General features: G+C 36.6%; 1 protein-coding gene, 1 long non-coding RNA gene and 1 pseudogene across 4 annotated transcripts; 1 reads left to right on the top strand and 2 right to left on the bottom strand.

The window, feature by feature from the left end:
- Positions 1–1,485: 1,485 nt before the first annotated feature.
- On the top strand, positions 1,486–5,134 carry LOC137733684 (protein ORANGE, chloroplastic-like). Of its 2 annotated transcripts, XM_068472848.1 has the most exons (8): positions 1,488–1,892; positions 2,136–2,250; positions 2,360–2,476; positions 2,627–2,713; positions 2,918–2,994; positions 3,287–3,414; positions 3,537–3,673; positions 3,921–5,134. In XM_068472848.1, the coding sequence occupies exons 1-8, from the start codon at positions 1,666–1,668 to the stop codon at positions 3,996–3,998; spliced, it is 966 nt and encodes a 321-aa protein (XP_068328949.1). In that variant the 5' UTR covers positions 1,488–1,665; the 3' UTR covers positions 3,999–5,134. The 2 variants fall into 2 exon arrangements, with proteins under 2 accessions (XP_068328950.1, XP_068328949.1); XM_068472849.1 differs by lacking the exon at positions 2,627–2,713 and having other exon boundaries at positions 1,486–1,892.
- LOC137733691 (uncharacterized) lies at positions 5,069–6,566 on the bottom strand (annotated as a pseudogene).
- A 4,550-nt stretch (positions 6,567–11,116) lies between these two features.
- Positions 11,117–15,978, bottom strand: LOC137733699 (uncharacterized). 2 transcript variants are annotated; one of them, XR_011068522.1, is made up of 9 exons: positions 15,842–15,978; positions 15,648–15,755; positions 15,416–15,542; positions 15,244–15,304; positions 14,251–14,347; positions 13,919–13,982; positions 12,595–12,659; positions 11,926–11,990; positions 11,117–11,224 (listed from the first exon to the last, which is right to left on the bottom strand). It is a non-coding gene; the product is annotated as an uncharacterized lncRNA (long non-coding RNA). The 2 variants fall into 2 exon arrangements; XR_011068523.1 differs by having other exon boundaries at positions 15,648–15,742; positions 15,842–15,943.
- Between the last annotated feature and the right edge of the window lie 2,425 nt (positions 15,979–18,403).

The following is an 18,403-nucleotide window of genomic DNA, read 5'->3' as shown; positions in this document are numbered from 1 at the left end:
CAAAACACAATGAGTTAAAAAATAAACATCATCATTAAAGCAATCATCTACAATTCTTATCTTTCTAGTTCTAAGTAAATGTAAAATGTTTGTATGAGGCAAGTAACCTTCTCAACAATAATGGTTTTAAAAAAAATAAAATGTTCGAACACACAGACCCTCTAAAATCTAAAAAACAATCACCACACTTAACTTTTTATTTTCGACGTTTATAATCCTATAATAAATTTTAGGGATGTTTTGATATAGGCGTTTCGTTTTTTTAATTTTTTTTAGATTAAACATACACTCCTTTTGAAAATTTGATCAAACATTTTCCTAAAATTTTGGTTATTAATTTCAGTTTTTCACATAAGTTCAATTTTGTTTAGAATTTAGTTTTTCATGACTTCTACTGGACATTTCGTTTTTTTTTTCTTTTTTTCCTATTATCCCCATATTTATGCATTTATTATCCATCTCTATGCATTTTTTTTATTATTTGTTATAATTTTTACTTTTTTTGTGAATATAGTAGAATATTTATAAAAAAAATTGTCAGATTTTATTATTTAGAAGACCCATCGCATAATAAAGATTTGTTTGATTATATAGCTACGTCTAGTTACCTATAATATGGACATATTTAGTTTTATAATGGATTTGATTTTTTGTATTTCTCGGTACATTTGGAATGTAAATGTACCAAAAATGGTTATCTGATAGAGACATTTGGTTTTGTGGTACATTTGAGATTTTTTGTTCATTTGGCCTTTTGGTACATTTGAAATCTAAATGTACCAAAAGGGTTACCTGACAATGGGCACATTTGGTTTTATGATACATTTGGTTTCTCTGTACATTTGAAATCTAAACGTACCAAAAGGGTTACATAACAATAGTTACATTTGGTATTATGGTACATTTGAATTTTTGGTACATTTGGTTTCTCGGTATATTTGAAATCTAAATGTACCAAAAGTTGATATTTTTGTTCTCAAATGTACCATAAGTTTTAAGTATATTTTTTATATATCGATACATGAAAAAAATATGTATTGAAGACTTTTTATTGAGACATTTTTAATAGAAAGATAATTTTTTTTTAAAAAAAATACTGATAATAAGGAAATGAGGAATTAATTAATTAATTTTTTATTTTATTTTATTAAAAAAAATATCATTTAATGAGTAGAAGGGGATTCGAAATTAAATTTCTATATTATAGGCAATTAGTTGCTAAGCATTTTAATCAAATATTTAAAAATGATGAATGTTTAATTTAATAACTATAAAAAAAGATGTAAAACATTCTAATTTTTTCTAAATTTTAAATGTGACATAGTAGTCGAATCTAACAACACCAGGTCCACTAAAAATCTTTTTCTTTTTTTTTTTTTCCCTGAAAAACAAGGAAAAAAAAAAGAGAGAGAGAAGAATCAGCCACTTCCCTCCATTTTTTTTTTTTTGCCGGTCACTCACTCTCTCTCTCTCCCCTAATCCTAGAGTTCGGTAGTTGAAAGGTGTTCTGCACATGTTCGGTGCTTCAAGATTTACATTTGTTTTGTCTCCACTTGCACCATCGCCATTTCCCAGGGAGCCTTCTTCTCTGCTTCTCTGGAATTTACCAGTGAAAGAAACCTGAAGAGAAACAGAAAGTTCTGCCTTCTGGTTTGAGAGAGAGATATGCTCTGCTCCGGCAGACTTTTCGCCGTTTCTTTCCCCGTAAATCGGTGCTGTCCGTACAAACTGCATAGCTCCGGCTGCTCCAAATTCAGCTACGCAAGAAGCCCCATATCAACAAGCAGCTCCAGATGGCGATCCCTGGCCATGGCTTCGGAGCCCGACTCCTCCTCTTTCGCTCCGTCTGTCGATTCTGATCCCAATCCCGCCGCCGATGCAAACCCCGCCGGGTACTCCCCCTCTCTCTCTCTTGGAAATTAACAGAAAATGGAAATATAATGTTCCAAGCTTTGTATTGTTACTTTGCACTGTGAAATTTATGAGATTGCAGACAGCTTACTGGTTTGAAAATTTGTAATTTTATGTGAAAACCCCATGTGATTTATCTGCTGTTGATGTTAATTAACCCAACAATGATACGGAAATTGCTTTTTAGCCTGTAATTTTTAGTTTTTACATGCTTAATTGTGCAGATTTTGTATCATAGAGGGGCCTGAAACAGTGCAGGACTTTGCCGCAATGGAGCTGCAGGAAATTCAAGATAATATTCGGAGTCGGCGCAACAAAATTTTCTTGCATATGGAGGAGGTGAGAGCGATTGCTAGTTGCTACCACTTTCTCAGTTTAGCATGTTTTAAATTACTCTCCAATTGCCATTAGAAATGTGTTCTTTAAGAATGAGCTTCGATATGCATAGGTTCGCAGGCTGAGGATACAACAGCGGCTTAAACGTGCAGAGCTTGGAGCGGTAAATGAAGATCAAGAAAACGAACTTCCTAGTTTTCCATCATTCATTCCATTTTTGCCTCCCCTGGTAAGCCGCTGCCCCTGTGAAGACATGTATTTTCATATCCCCGACTTGTTTTAGCCATATTTTGTTGTAGCCTTTTCTCGGTTCATAAAAAATTGTGAAAACTAGTGTTTGTGCAAAGTATTAATCACAAGGTGAATGCATTGCGTGCAGAGTTCAGACAACCTTAAGCAGTATTATGCTGTTTGTTATTCAATTATTGCGGGGTTTATCCTTTTCGGGGGCCTCATAGCACCCTCCGTAAGTTATTTACGCATTAACTTGTTGTGATTAGTTTTAACAGTTATCATAAGCATTATTTTCTTTTACTGCTCCGACAATATGGTTTGGAATTTGCAAGTAAAAAATGAGGAAACATATCAAATAAGTGTAGTTGTTGCTTATGAAACATGGATTCGGTTATGTTTGTAACTCTTTGCCTACAATTAACTTTACATCTTTCAGTTGGAGTTGAAGCTGGGAATAGGAGGCACATCATATAAAGACTTTATAGTAAATATGCATCTGCCGTTGCAGTTGAGGTATGGCTCATATCTCAGGCTATTAACCCTCCTGTTCTCTAGTAATTATTGTTTTGAAATTTTGTACCATCTATCGTGTTATGAATCTTTAAATTCGATTGTTACTGTTTTCCGTCTGTAATGTAGGAATCAAATACTTTGGGAACCGATATAGTCAAATTTTACGAGGATCCTCAATTTTTACACATTAGAAAAACCTAGGATGTCATCTTTCTTGAAACGAAGCTAAATAATGTTGATACTATGTTGTTACCAGTTTCGTTTATTGATCTCCTATACTTTCAAATTGCAGTCAAGTTGATCCCATAGTGGCGTCATTCTCTGGAGGAGCAGTCGGAGTGATCTCAGCATTGATGGTAGTTGAAATAAACAATGTGAAACAGCAGGAGCATAAACGATGCAAATATTGTCTTGGAACTGGTGTGATAATGTCCTATGTTTCTGACTTTTAGTTCTATGTACTGTAGCTTTAAATATATGCGATGGATATGTTCGGATTGGTTTCGTATGTAAACTTACCTTTGTAATTGATACTTATGCAGGATATCTTGCTTGTGCTCGTTGCTCCAGCACTGGAACCCTTGTTCTTACTGAACCAGTATCGACAGTTGATGGCGGAAACCAACCCCTATCTCTGCCAAAAACTGAAAGATGTTCAAATTGCTCTGGAGCGGGAAAGGTTAGACATCTAATTATGTTCGTTGAATGTTTATTGCATACTAAATTCCTTTTCGTGCCTGCCGCTTAGATGCACTATATTCACAAGCTTGGTGACTGATACTTGTATTTGTCGGGCATGTGAAAGACATTTCGGAAGAAAAAAAATTGCACTGGAAATGAAGTTTAAGATTAATTTAGTAGCAAAATTTTGAGAGGTGACTTCCAAATGGCAGCTATATCTAACATTGCGTCTGTAAATGTGGCAGGTAATGTGCCCGACATGCCTTTGCACTGGAATGGCGATGGCAAGTGAACACGACCCTCGGATCGATCCCTTTGATTAGAAGTGCAGTTCCATCGGTAGTCGTTCCCTTACCACTTACAACCTTCTTTCTTTCTTTTGATGCAAATGCAATACATACATCCTCTCATAAGTCGTGCCATAAGCAAGGAACTTCTGTATACATCAACCGTTCAAGAATTTGACCAGACATCTGATTGCGATTCAAAAGTTTTCTTCCCCTGTTCAACTTTGTTTTAAAACATCTTTCTGGGGAAGAATCAATTTCTTTCGAGGTATCGCCGTTGTGCACAGAATCAAAACTACCTTGTTGCTCGTCCCAATGGTTAACGAGGGAATTGTTATTAGCATTCACCAAAGTTAGAACAACACCAAAATCACAATTTTGGAGAAAACGTTGGAAAAGTGGCAAAGTGGCAACACACACACACACATATAAACATAACCTGAACTTTGCATGCATTTTGCTCAACAAATACTTGTAATATCAAGATATACAGACAACAAAAAGAAAATGCCAACTCTGCCAAGATTTATAGTGGTGAAACCAAACCACAATAGCAAATACTTCGCTACAGACACGACGGAAATCTTGATGGCACGCCAGCTCCGGGGTTTCTCAATTTCACCAGAGAGGAGGCTGGGAGCCATTACGCCAAGTTCGAAGTGTAGATGGCAGAGAGTAACGGGAATGAAGGACTAGTCCGCGTCAGATGCTGTTACAACGATAGAGGTGGAGCTCTCGCATACAAAAACGAGTAGTACACTGAAGTACTCCCAACATTTCGTCGGTATTTTAAGTTTGGTAGGTCAACGGCGACATCCAAGCCGGCTTTCCGGTAATCGCAGATGATGGAAAGGTCAAGAGAGGGTTTACAGGAGCATTCAAGTTTGGAGAAACTGAGACAATACTGAGTAATCTACAGGAGGCTGCGTGCAAGGTTGTTCCGACACCCTTAGTTGCTGGGAAGTAATTACCATCTACATGGATGATGGCGTTTACACTGGTGTCAATACCTTCGACATGAAGTTCGACACCAACGAAGAAATGTCTTCTCATCCAATGCTCAGCGATATATTCTCGGAATTTCACATTATAGTTAAATGGCTACATTATTCTTCAGAAAATTTACATATTTTGTGTGTTTTATTACCAATCCTACATTCGATACCAGTGAATTTACTGGTAAAAATACATTTCTGTAACGATCCTCCGATGGTAGATCTTCGCCTTTCTTCTTCGACCACTTTCTTCAGGGAATTGCTGATGTCACCCAATGCCCAAGCTACCGAGATGTGAGGGCGCAGATCCTGTGATCACCAACGCCCCATGAAGTGATTTAGCTTTTTGAGCAATGAGTAGTATTCAGGCACAATCATTTGCTCCAATATATTGTCATATATTCAGTAAGTAATTTCAAGTTTGAAAAGCACGGAAAAGCGAACCTTGTAAAATTCAGGAAGATTGTGAAGCTTATATACATCATTCACAGCTTGAATCTGCTTTGTTATCTGAAATCAATGGAAGATGAGATATTTCAGACTTGTAGACAATGAAAGCTAACTCAACCATGCATTAATACGAAAACAGGTATGCTTCTAGTAACCACGTTTCACTCTTCCACGATATCAGAGTGTTCTGACGGGCCGCAAGGGGCATGGAGGGTACAAGTGGTGTTGCAAGTCACGAGCGGAGTTGTTGGGTGGGCAGGTCATCGTTGGGATGTCGCAGATCTGTTTCACGTTTTAAATCCCATCGTTCCTAGTCTAGTTGAGACAGTCTACACCAATCATTAGACAAAACACCTAACCTATCAAGTTCAACCCTAACCTAACTAGTCTGAAATACCAATTCCAATCTTGTCCGGCCCGCCAAACGTGCCCTAAGTTTCATAGGCTTATACTCACATGACAGGATTAGGAACATGATTTACGCCAGGACAACACATGTTAAAACCATGAGCATATCATGCATTAGTTTTCGTTTGTGTTTTCCATGCTACAAGTGCATCGAAGACCAAACAATCTAAGCTAATAAGCAAACAAGATATCGATATTTTAAAATCCCATGACTTTCGGCAAGTACTTACTAAATCTTAAGCCCATATAACAACTGAAAACATTTAGAATTGCACCAAGAGAGAAAGCTAGCAATCATACCTCAGCTAACCCAGCAGCAATGACTTCGATTGACACAAAGGTCCGGGTCTAATCATCGTTAACAAAAACCTCCCACTTGCTAAAATCAATCCAATACCTGTTTCACAATAACAAAATGAGTTAAACCGAAAATGGACAATAAATTTGTAGGCTTACAGAATTATGTTAAATAACATAACTAAATTCACGCAATGCAGACAAGAGAATGTAAATGTAAGATGAAACCATACCGCTTCTGAATCTGAAGCTTCTGCCGCAGCATTGTCACCAAGGAATCAATCTGGTGCACCCGAATCGGAACAGTTCTTCCGAGACTTATATGGAACTCTCTACCTAAAGCAACTTGTTCAAGTTTATGCTCGTCCTTACGCAGAATGTCAAGCGGGACGTCAACGTCAACGACATGGAGACCAGGCACCAGAGAAGCTAGCTTGTTCAAAACCAAGGCCATCATGGGCTTGGGTTCCTTGGGCCGAAAACCCAAGCTTGTACGGCCCAAAGACCTGGGGTTCAAAGGGTTTGGGGTTTGGTTAAACTAGGGTTTGGGCTTGGGCTTCGAAAAAGTTTTGGGCTGAGTTGGGTTTAGGCTCAAGGGTTACTGGGTTTGGGTCATTTTGACTTGGTTTCGACAAAAAGGAAGGCTGGAGCTTCCCGAGCTCCTTTCAACACCGATTCTCAACCCTAAAGGAAGAGATTCGTACCAATATCACATCATGAGGTGGCTGGAGTTAGCTGGATTTTGGCTCAAAAGCCATGGGGCTCACCAGAAAAGTTTGATGTGCTCTATATGCTTCACAGAGGATGATTGAGAGAGAGTCAACACCGGAGATGGTGCTGTTGTCGTGTCGTTGTCTCGATTTTTGGGTGTGTGTAGCTCGGGGATAATGAGAAAGATCAAAAAGTGAGAGTTGACAGAGAGTGCTCAGGGGAGAAGAGAGAAGAAGAAGAAGAAGAAAAGAATGGTGGAGGTGGAGGGAGCTGCCACGTGGTGAGCAAATGGGAAGGAAGAATTTGGAGGAAATCCAAAAAGGGAACCGGATTGGGTAGTGGATAGGGGACAAAAAAGTAATTTCATAATTCCTGTTAAATGAAATTACAGTTAGTTTAGGGCGGGGTTTCACATGTCCAGATGAGAGGGAAGATGCAGTGTGGGCATGGGGGATGGGGTAGAGGTGGGGTTAACGGCAAAAGGGAAGGAATCTTCATGGAAGATTACATCCCTACTGGTCAGAGTGCGATAAGTGTCTAGGTTGTATAATTTGTATGCTTTTTGTTCATGAGGGTAACCAAGGAAGATGCAACGATGTGCCCGAGAGGAAAATTTAGTGGTGGGAATGACAGTGGTGGCATAGGCTAGACAATCAAACACGCGGAAGTGATCATAGGTTGGAGTTTTGTTATGAAGCACCTCAAAAGGAGATTTATTATGGAGAAGACAGGTAGGGAGACGATTTATTAGATACGTAGCTGTAAGAACACATTCACCTCAAAATTTTAGAGGAAGATGAGATTGGAATCGAAGGGTGCGAGCAGTTTGAACAAGGTGCCTATGTTTTCGTTCAACAACACAATTTTGTTGAGGGGTATAAACACAAGATGTTTGAAAAAGGACCCTATTGTTTGAGAAAAAATTATGAAGAGAAAAAAATTCTCCTCCATTATCAGTACAATGCATTGGATTTTAGTATGGAATTGGGTATTGACATAAGCAACAAAATCCTTGATTAATTGTTGAGTATCTGATTTATGTTTCATGAGAAAAACCCACGTAAAGCGAGAAAAATCATCCACAATGGTTAAAAAATAATGAGCTTCAGAAAGGGAAAATTGACGACTCAGGCCCCAAATATCAAAATGAATTAAAGCAAAAGGAAAAGTCGTTGCAATTGAACTTAAACCAAAAGGTTGACGAGTTTGTTTCACCAAAGGGCAAACATCACAAACATGACTAGAATCAAAAGAACAATTAAGAAAACTAGAAGCTAAAGCTTGTAAATGAGTAGAGGAAGGGTGACTATGGCGCCTATGCCATAAAGAGGACGAGATGGTGATGATGTTGCATAGAGGTTGAGGTGTAGGGATAGAGGAGGCAAGGGCCACGAGGTAATATAGATTGCCATGTCGCTTACCCACATCAATCATCACCTTTGAAACCAAGTCCTACAAAACACACCAAGAATGAAGGAATGTTACGGAACACGATAATCCATCTGTAAGCTTACCAACCGATAAAAGGTCCACTTTAAAATTAGGGCTACATAAAATATCTTTCAATTTAACCGAGGAATTTAAACGAAGAGTGCCAGTTAAAGTAATTGGAGCGGTAACACCACTAGGCAAAGAAACAGGTGGCAAATGCAAAGCAGAAGTATTAACCAAACATGAAGCGAAATAAGTAATATGATCTGTAGCTCAGCTGTCAAGGATCAATTGACCATAACGAGAAACTACGAGTAACAAAACTTTGGAAGTCATCACTAAAAACGGCATAGGCCTGAAGAGCCGAATAAGAGTCTGCGGTGTCTCTTAGGGTAGCAAGGACACGAGAATGTTGTTCAGCTGAGAGGTGTGGCATCGCAACCTGCACATCATGCAAAGTGGGATGGCCTTGCACGTGATGAGCTGAATGAAGTACTGTAGAATTACGGGCCTGATGGCTGTTGTTGGGCTGAAGACTAGCATTGTTAGTGTTATGGGCAGGATTGGCAGCGCCATTGATGCGTGAAGAACCAGCAGATGCAGTGGACGTGGAGGAGCGACGAGGTGGCCTCTACGGTTGTCCATGCAGATGATGACCAACAAGATAATCGTGAAGTTTGTGGCAATTTTCGAGGTTGTGAAAGTCATAGTTGTAATAGATGCAGTGGAAATGAAGATGGTTAGAGGAAGCACGGAAGATCCACGAACCGTCATGGCTGCAGGTTGGTCTGCAGAACGGAGGGAGCTCAACGAGCACTATTTTTCAGCATGAGAAACCGAGGAACAAGCTTGGCGAACAGTGGCAATAGGGTTCATAAAAAAGATTTGATCCTGAACAGCAGCGAAAGACTCATTAAGCCCCATGAGGAATTGCATAAGTTGTTGCCGGTTATTCTTTATGCCACAAGAATAGGTGCAATGTTCGTTGTACGAGGCAAGTTCGTCCCAAAGGCCTTTGAGGCGAATGAAATAGGTGGAGACGGAGAAAGTACCTTGGGAGATGGTGGCGAGTTCACGGTTGAGTTGGAAGATGGGGGGGCGTTGCTTTGGGAGAACCGTTCGCAAAGGTCGTCCCATACGACTTTGGCAGTGGTGGAAAAGAGGACGGACTTGGCAAGATCCGGCTCCAAAGAATGAAGAAGCCAAGAAAGAATCATGTTTTTGCAGCGGCGCCAAGTAGCGTGCATATCAGGATCCTCGGAGGAGGATGGCTCCTCAATATCGCCATTAATAAAACCAAGTTTGTTCTTGGCGCTCAAGGAAATCTCCATACCGCACTTCCAGGTTGTATAATTATCTCCATTTAATTTTTTGGAGACAAGAACAAGGTTAGGGTGATCAAAATGGTGAAGGTAAAAGGGGGTACTGCTATCAGAGTCTCCTATCATGGAAGAACAGGAATGGTAGAAAGAAGGTTGCCGAAAAAAAAATTTAAAGAAAAGCTAGGGTTTTGAAACCTGCTCTGTATACCATGTAGAAGAAGATATATGGGCTAAAAATTTATTTCATTGATATGTGAATAAGAATATATACAATTACATTCCTTGCACAACAAGATATTATCCCTACAAGTTAGGAATACAATATAATTAGGATTACAATCACATTTGTACTTTAACTATATTTCTACTTGTTTATCATGTAGCGGGTTCTCGATGGAAGTTAGGGCAAGGTTATGGAGCAAAAGTGGATTCTCTGCCATCAACTGGTGCAAGAGCTGGATATCTCCTGTTTTAGAAGCCTCAGACAGTCTCGAATCCATCCTGGCAGATTATGTTAAGCTTCTTGCAAGAATTGATTTCCCTTGAATTCATTTATGTAATATATAGTATACAGAGGTGGAGTTTTGGTTTTTTCCTCTTTCTCCGATTCCTCCTTCCTTCCACCTACTTTCCATTTTTTCCCCGTGTTTCCTTCCATCTTCCACCTTTTCCATCTTTTCCCCCTATTTTCTTCCACCTTTACCCCTGTTTCCCTCCAAGTTCCTCAATTCGGATCGGCTTCATCCATCATTGACTTTGGCTCTGACTAGAAAATGTGCCCGCGCGTTGCTGTGGGACTTGAATGCATCACCTTGAACTGCACGAATAAGATACATTTTACCTAAATGAAGAGAAGAATAGATGAGTGAATGCGGCAGTTGATACGTACTTATTACATCAATTACTATGACTAAATGACGTGTCAATTCCATCATTATGCAATAAAAAAACGTAGGGCTGACGAATATGGCCAATCATTCTAACATTCTTCCTAGCTTATCCAATCTAGATGACAGAAATGGCTAATTTCGTTGACCAATTAACCAGATTAGCTAACACTTCCTAAAGAGATATTCTTCATGCTTCACATCTCTTAACTGGAGCTGTAATAGAATTCTAGCATAGTATCCCCAATGCTATTGAATTGGATGACGGAAATGCTGAATTTCTAAATAGCTCATCATATACTTGTGATTTGTGAATGAAGATTTTGTATTCATGAATAACGATCAAATGCTTGACAATTATCGTGCTACGTAATTATCAATCACATATTTAAAATCCAGGCACAAAAGCTTTAGAAAGATAAATAAAAAAACCCATATAACTAAATAGGCTTTGAATATGCTATCAGGGCACATAATTATATACCTAAAAATGGCAACAAACCACCTTCTTCCTCACACGACCTGACTTTCTGAAATTTCCCAAGAAGATAAATCCATTAGCAATTGAGAGAAATTCGAGATATATATAAATCAAGAAGCAGAGGAGCAGAATGTTCAAACCTAATTACACCAGAATCTCAAAACGACTGATGCCCCGGAAATAGCCATGCCCTATTGCTTCTCCTCGTTCCCAGTTTGCTCTGAAATGGGGGTGTGACTCATAGTTTGATCTGGAATGGGAGTTTGACTTCTAGTTTGTTCTGCAATGGGAGTTTGAGTTATAGTTTGCTCTACAATGGGAGTTTGAATCTTGACCGAATAAAATTATTGATCAAAATCGTTCTATTTATTAATGCTTGTTCAGAGATATAATCATACCAAACAGAAAGACTCAATCCATTGCTAACATCAGCAACCCTAATTTCCCACCAAAAGAACTTAGCTCAATAGATTTCTTAGGAAACAATTCTTAGTCGCTGCGAACCACGAACTACGCAACCGAAACAGAACCGGATTAAATAAAAGCACTTTGAGTAAAGAAAACAAAGTGAAATCTGTTTTCCATCCAAATAATCTTTTAGCTCTCCGTTCAACACTTTTGATATGTTTTATTTAAAATGGTTTCTGGAATCAGTCATCTCACAGGGTATTCTGACTCTCTTTTTCATTCATTTCACACAAACCAATCATACATTTAAAATAGGGCTTGGATAGCCTAATGTAAACTACACAAAAAAAGATTTAGAACTTGGTTTAGCGGCTGAAAATAATTTGTGCCTCCAAATAATAATGCTTACCCATAACCTAGAATTTAAAATTAGCATTTTGTGGCATTTGGATGTGAAAACTGAAGCGGCAGGTGGCAACAGTGGTACCAAATTACAATTCTAAATCTAGCAACAGAATCCGGCTGATAATTAACCCAGAATATAAAATCTAAATAAGTTAGAGCAAAAATCACCTCAAATCTTTGCTTCTCTTGTACTTTGGTATTATGGGGTTGACTTGTAAACGGTAGATAAAGTCCTGAAAACCAAGAATGAAAAGCATTCTTTCAGTTAACCAAAAACCATTCATAAACGGAGTACGACATGTAAACAAAAAATAAATCTTGGAAAGCAGACATAAACAAACTTCAATCACAATTACTTTAATACATATTTGGATACAAAGGAAAATTGAATTTATTAAATTTTGATATAAAAAACATTAACTAATGCAGGAAGAACATTTGTGCCTCAATGGCGTGAGAAGTACTCAAAACAAACTTTGTGATGTGTAAACAGAAAATGATCATGCTCTCCAACCTAATGCAGAAAAAAACATTTGAATTCTTCCATGATATCCATGATTTGCACATATTTATATACCAATTGAGAATAACAATTTAAAGCCCCCACCCACCCCTTCTTCCCCACCCGAAAAATTCACCTAAAAACCACATTAACCACCACAGTTTAAGAATTCAGATTACATTTTTCAACAAAAAAGAATCATCCTTCAATTATTAGCCTAAATATTGATTTGCAAACACAATGTAGCAAAAGAGTTGTTCAATAGCTCATTTTGGATTATAGGAAGTCCATTCAAAGAACTGAAAAAGCATAAATGAAAATATTCAAGAACCAACCTTTTTTGGAAACCATTGGTTCTAGTCTTATGATCTTTGATTCATTTAGCGAGAACCAAATGAATCTGAAATAAAAAGAAACATGTTAGTTAAATCAACTCAGAATTCAAAACTAATATAGATTGACGGTGAAAAAAGGTATTCGCACACACATAATGCAATACACATGTGTAATATACAATTGAGTAAGATACTTTGATGCCATGTGGATCATTAATTGTTCCCTTGAGCCACAATTTTATTTGAATTAATGTACTAAAGATTAATGCTATGTACATTGAAAACATCGAGTGATTGTTATATCAAAAGATTTGACCACACAGGTAGGCCATGCGGCTTTGGATCGATATTAGTACACTTACATGCAAAAAATTATGAAATATTGATTGGTTTATTAATAACATTAATGAAGATTCTTGTTTTTGGCGTGTCTCAATGAATGTTGTTTTGTTACGTCGTTTTATTACTTAACATTATTAGTTAGATTTAAATACATAATGTTATTGGTAACAGCATACAAAGTTTCAAAAAACAACATTGAACTTAACTAAGTTTGATGTGAGGATTATTTTGAATTTAAATCATAGATCTCTGCTCTAATCTGTGCACACACATCATACACATTTTAAAACAAATAATAACAATCACAAAAGAACCAACAGAGTGATGGCATAAAAATCTCAAGCATGTGGCGTCATCTGTCAATGAACAAAAATAAGATGTATCATGTATTGTAGAGGAATAGATAACTGAGAATTCCATTCAGAGTCACCACAATGACAAAAAAGAATAGAAGCATGAACAAAAACATGCAAAACACATACAATGTGTTTTTTGCATAGAGGTTGTAACACTGAAAAAGTAACAGAGCAGGAGGAAAAAGAGAAATGGGGAGCAAGGTGGTAGCCAAAAGAGAAAATCAGAGTTATTAATATCTTCTTAGCTCTCCTAATTTAATAATTTAGACTCAAAATAAATTATGTCAGATGTCTTTCCGAATCCATGTTTTGAGAAAGATGGTACTGTCCAAGAAGAGCGGGACTTTTCCTTTCTAAAAAATGGAAGCCAACAGCAATCATGAATAAAAGTGGGCAGAGAATATAAAATTCTACTTGTCTTTTCTTGTGGCTTTGGTGGGTTTGGCAAATGGTTTTTTTTTTTTTTTTTTTTTTTACAGCAATGGACGGCAACAAGAAAGGGGGACAGCAGCAAGAAAGGGGGAGAGCAGACAGGCAGCAGAAAAGCAAGAAATAATCAAATTGGACTCGAACTTACCAATTTTCTATTCAAATAAACTGAAAAAAGGAGTTGGAATCAAACTAACCTCCGTTTCTATATGCAGCAAACTGCATCTTGTTTTTACCTTCGTTAGCAACATACCATTGGCTCTGTACACACCAAAAAAACACAGTAAACACCTCATTCATTACTAATAACCATTTCAATTAATTTATTATTTAGACAAATTTTTCAACGATTCCGAAGCTCAGATAAAATCTGCAGGAGAAAATTGAGATTATATGCAATTGTATGTCAAATAACCTGAAAAATACCATATATCCAATATTAAGTGCATACACCTATAAACTAATCTTTATATATTCTTTAAAATAATACAGATCAATGTAATCTAAAACATTGAAAACATTATCATACAATTAAAGAATAACGATGCAGAAAATTTTCTTTCCATTATTTTCAGATAACTTTCCAGTCAACAACCATTTCTTTTATCCCATTTGTCCAACACCACCTGCATTTCAAACAAAAAGGAAGAGTTTAATAACTAATAATTTCAGGCACTTTCCAATTTTCAGCTATGATAAAGACCATGGATAATTTATTGTGTCCATTTTCCTGCCATCTTAAGTGGCCAGAAACTGAAAATTTGTTATCAAATGTGTTAATGCTGCAATATATAGGATGACGGAGAAAATTCCAGTGAAGATTGGTTGAGGAAATTTACAGTGTCACTACTCGCCTTTAGAAAGATGTCTTTTCTGGAACCATTTCAAAGTGTTTAGGATCCCAAAACCCGTAATCGATTATAGTGTGCCTAAAATCAAAAAATGACCTACACAAAAACTAACTCAAAAACCCTAAATCCCTAAACCAGATTAGTGTGGTTTCATCCTGTTAAAGATACGAAAAATGAAGCCATTCAAGCGGTTAAGATATCTAGTAATGATCGTGGAGATACGCGGCTGGAAGAAGATGTAAGATAAAAAACTTATTAGTATGAAATGAATCCAATATCCTAATGTAAAGGAAATTACTCATAGTAGAAATTCTGAATGGACAAAGTTTTGGCTTCCCTTTTCGGCTATACTTGATTAACTGGGAACCTTTTTTTTAATGCAATCAGCGACTTCATGAGAGAGAGAGAGAGAGAGAGAGAGAGAGAGAGGAATATTAGGTGAAAAGTAGTATTGCCAAATCACACAGAGATCAAAATCTTGAATATATATGTTTAACCATATCAAACATCATTTCGTCGAAACCAACTTCACAAACACCTTCTTCTTCTGTTTTCAAATTTTCAGAAACACAACAATCAACTACGTTTTCGAGTAAATTAACAAAAAAAGAAACCCTCTTTGATTCAGTTTTCTCAACAACCAAACAGAACCTAAAAAATTTCAAGCTTACATTTTTGAAGCGAGCCATGGATAACGTTTGCAATTTCAGCTCCGTAGCTTTGTGATCAATACTGCAAAAAATTAAAACAAAAAATTATACGCATTTAGAGTAGAAAAAGAATGAATTTATGCTAGGGATTCGCCAGATAATTAAAACTAATTGAAAAATTAAACAAAATTACCTTTGGGCGTTTAGGGTTTTGGGGGAACTCTGTCTCTGCGTGAGGTTATAGACGAAGGAAGGAGATGACTAAACGCGCGAGGCAAATTAGGTTGGTTTATTAGGCGCATCCGAACCGTCTAAACATACTAAGGAAATCAAGATGCATCCAAAACACAAACAGTCAAACTGGAATGCGCATGGAGAAGCAGAAGAAGAAAAAGAAGATGAAGATGGGGTAGTCGATAGCTTACCCGACACTGGTCGTGGTCGGAGTTGACAGAAATCAACAAAGCCCTGTGCGATTTCATCGTTTTGAGATGTGATGGTCACATCATGATTTTATCACCTGAAGGTCGACTCTTCCAAGTCAGAAAACAGAAAAATTAAAATTCAGGAACAATAAACTAACAAAAACAAATTACAGAAGAGGAAAAAATCAAATTACCTAAACAAAAATCCATGATTATTCCATGAGTGCTGATTCTATAGGTTTTAAAGGGGGGAAGGTTTTTTTATTTGAGATGGATGATGTTCGATCTGGGGATTTTAGGTGAGCAGATTGAAACTGAGGGAGAGAGAAAGAGAATGATGAAGAGAATGGGATCTGAGGGAGAAAGAGGGGAGGAAGAGAATGGTAAAGTGACGATCGCACCCTGCCTTTCCACGATCATCAACACGCGGCATCAAGATCAGCGGCAGAGAGAGATAGTGGCAGCTTCGTAAATAAACTGAAATGTGGTCCAAAACCCTGTTCATATGAATAGTGCGATTTCCCCTCCTACTTTAGACTAAAGTAATGTTCACACCACCTTTTCCTTGCTAGTGGGTTGCTTCTTCTTGTTAATTTCTTTCGATTTGTGTAATAAAATAAACATAGTATACCGAGCTTAACTTTTTTTTTTTTTTTGTTAAGTAAATAATAAATAAAAAGGGCAAAAGCCCAAAGAGAAGTGTAATGATATAATCAATTAAAGTTAATGGCAGTTGCCAATCAATCCTGCTGGAATTGCGATGGCGAGAGAATCTTGCTGACACTCCTAATCTCAAAATTAGAGAGATTTCATTCAGGGTAATGTTAGGAGACTAGATTTGGAGATAAAATTTTAGAAACTAAGGAATGTAGAAATTGATGATTAATTTATTACTTAAACATTGATAAACGTGCTCATTTTATTTGTGACACATCATTTAGTTTATTAGTTTTGTATTCAAATTTAGTCTCCTTAGCATTACCCATCATATATACAAATGAGAAATGTTATGGAAACTCTTTCATAAGTGGAACTATCAATGAATTCTTTGCCATCAAATGTTTTTAGCATAATTTTCATGCAAACATTATAAAGTATTGTACCAAAAACATAAGATAGCAGAGAGTGTTTATGAAGAGTCTCACTTTGAAAAAGTATCAAACAAACATGTGGTAGTGATAGGGATGGCAACGGTTCGATTTCGGGACAAAAATGTTATATCTATCCCAATTACCATGAAAATTAATCATATCCATAACCGCAAATTAATCATCGTAATTATCCATAATCATACCCACCGGATAACGGATTCTCCATCTCTTAACGGTTATATCTATCCTTGTCAATACAAAAAAATATATTCGTTCATTTGATGCAATATAATTTAGTGGCTAAATTGGATTAATGGTCCCCGTGATGATAGGATAAACAGAAGATTACCCCGGTGGTGAAAAAAAATCGGATTTAAATCCTTGTGGTGAAGTTCGTTAGAATTCAAGCCCAAAATTAACATTTTTGTCAACTCTCCATTAACCCAAAGTTAACAATCTCACCCTTCTCTCAAAGATTCCATTAGATTTTCGAACCACAAAGCCTGCTGAGTTCAACCTTAATTTTTTGATGAGAAAAAGCAAAAGATGAAAGGAAAATTTCGTAATACATAGCAAATGTATGGTGTTTATGATAGTACGAAGCTGGAGTTTCTATGATGAATGCGCCAACGATAGGCCTGGCAAACGGGTCGTGTCTGTCGTGTTCGTGTCGTTTTCGTGTAACACCTGTTATCTTAACGGGTCGTGTCGTGTCACACCCGTTATCTTAACGGGTCCTTAACAGGTCGGGTCACTTTACCCAACGGGTAAAGTGACCCGACCCGTTATGACCCGTTAAGAAAAAAATATTTTTTTTTTTAAATTTGCACATATCACACATTGCCACATAAATATTACTTCAAAACATTAAAACATTTGTCGTTTAAGTACTATATCTACATTCGAAAATAAGAGCCTAATAAAAAAATAATACATACACTACTAATCTATTACAAATATTAAATGTGCAAGGATATGCAAAATGAAAGAGTTTTTGTTTTCAAGATTGTAAGTCTTTCTCAAAAGTTTACACCTCTATCTACAAAATCTTCAATTTACATCGATCATCATGAAATTGTATTGAAACTTTGGCTTCATCTATTGCCTTGAAGAGTTATGTTGAAGATGTTTTCAGTAAGGTTTTCCACGTCAGAACTCTCTTCTGCATAAACTAAGTATAGAAAAACCAAATCATATTCGTGTTTTTCAAAATATATTTTTTTTGTGCAAAATATATTAAAATAAATTCGATCTTCAAGTGAGAAAATAGAAAAATATCTTTAAATTTAGGTCTTAAATCATTGATTACAAATGTTTAAAAATGAATTATAATATATTTTGCACAAAAAAAATATATTTTGAAAAACACGAATATGATAGTTTGTTGTTATGGTAAGAGAAATAAAAGAAACATTAACAAAATAAAATAAAATAAAAATTGAAAAGGGAGGGATCGGTATGAAGATAGCGACTATTTGCGATATTAGTCGCTATTTTCTTAGCGATTATCCTTATACAGAATACTTATCAAAGTACCGATCGTATCATTTTCCTTTTTTATTCTTTTTTTTTCTTTTTCAATTTAGGTCTTAAGTCATTGATTACAAATGTTTAAAAATGAATTATAATATATTTTGCACAAAAAAAAATATATTTTGAAAAACA

This window comes from Pyrus communis, chromosome 5 (assembly GCF_963583255.1).
Source record: "Pyrus communis chromosome 5, drPyrComm1.1, whole genome shotgun sequence".
Lineage (NCBI taxonomy): Eukaryota > Viridiplantae > Streptophyta > Magnoliopsida > Rosales > Rosaceae > Pyrus > Pyrus communis.
The sequence above is the reverse complement of the archived record's forward strand: the minus strand, read 5'-3'. Positions and strand labels throughout refer to the sequence as shown.

Bases quoted from the DNA above. Each gene is read 5' to 3' on its own strand.
- LOC137733684 (XM_068472848.1), top strand. From the start codon at position 1,666: ATGCTCTGCTCCGGCAGACTTTTCGCCGTTTCTTTCCCCGTAAATCGG. The intron at 2,251-2,359 runs GTGAGAGCGATT...CGATATGCATAG, and splicing joins TTTTCTTGCATATGGAGGAG to GTTCGCAGGCTGAGGATACA. The intron at 3,674-3,920 runs GTTAGACATCTA...TAAATGTGGCAG, and splicing joins ATTGCTCTGGAGCGGGAAAG to GTAATGTGCCCGACATGCCT.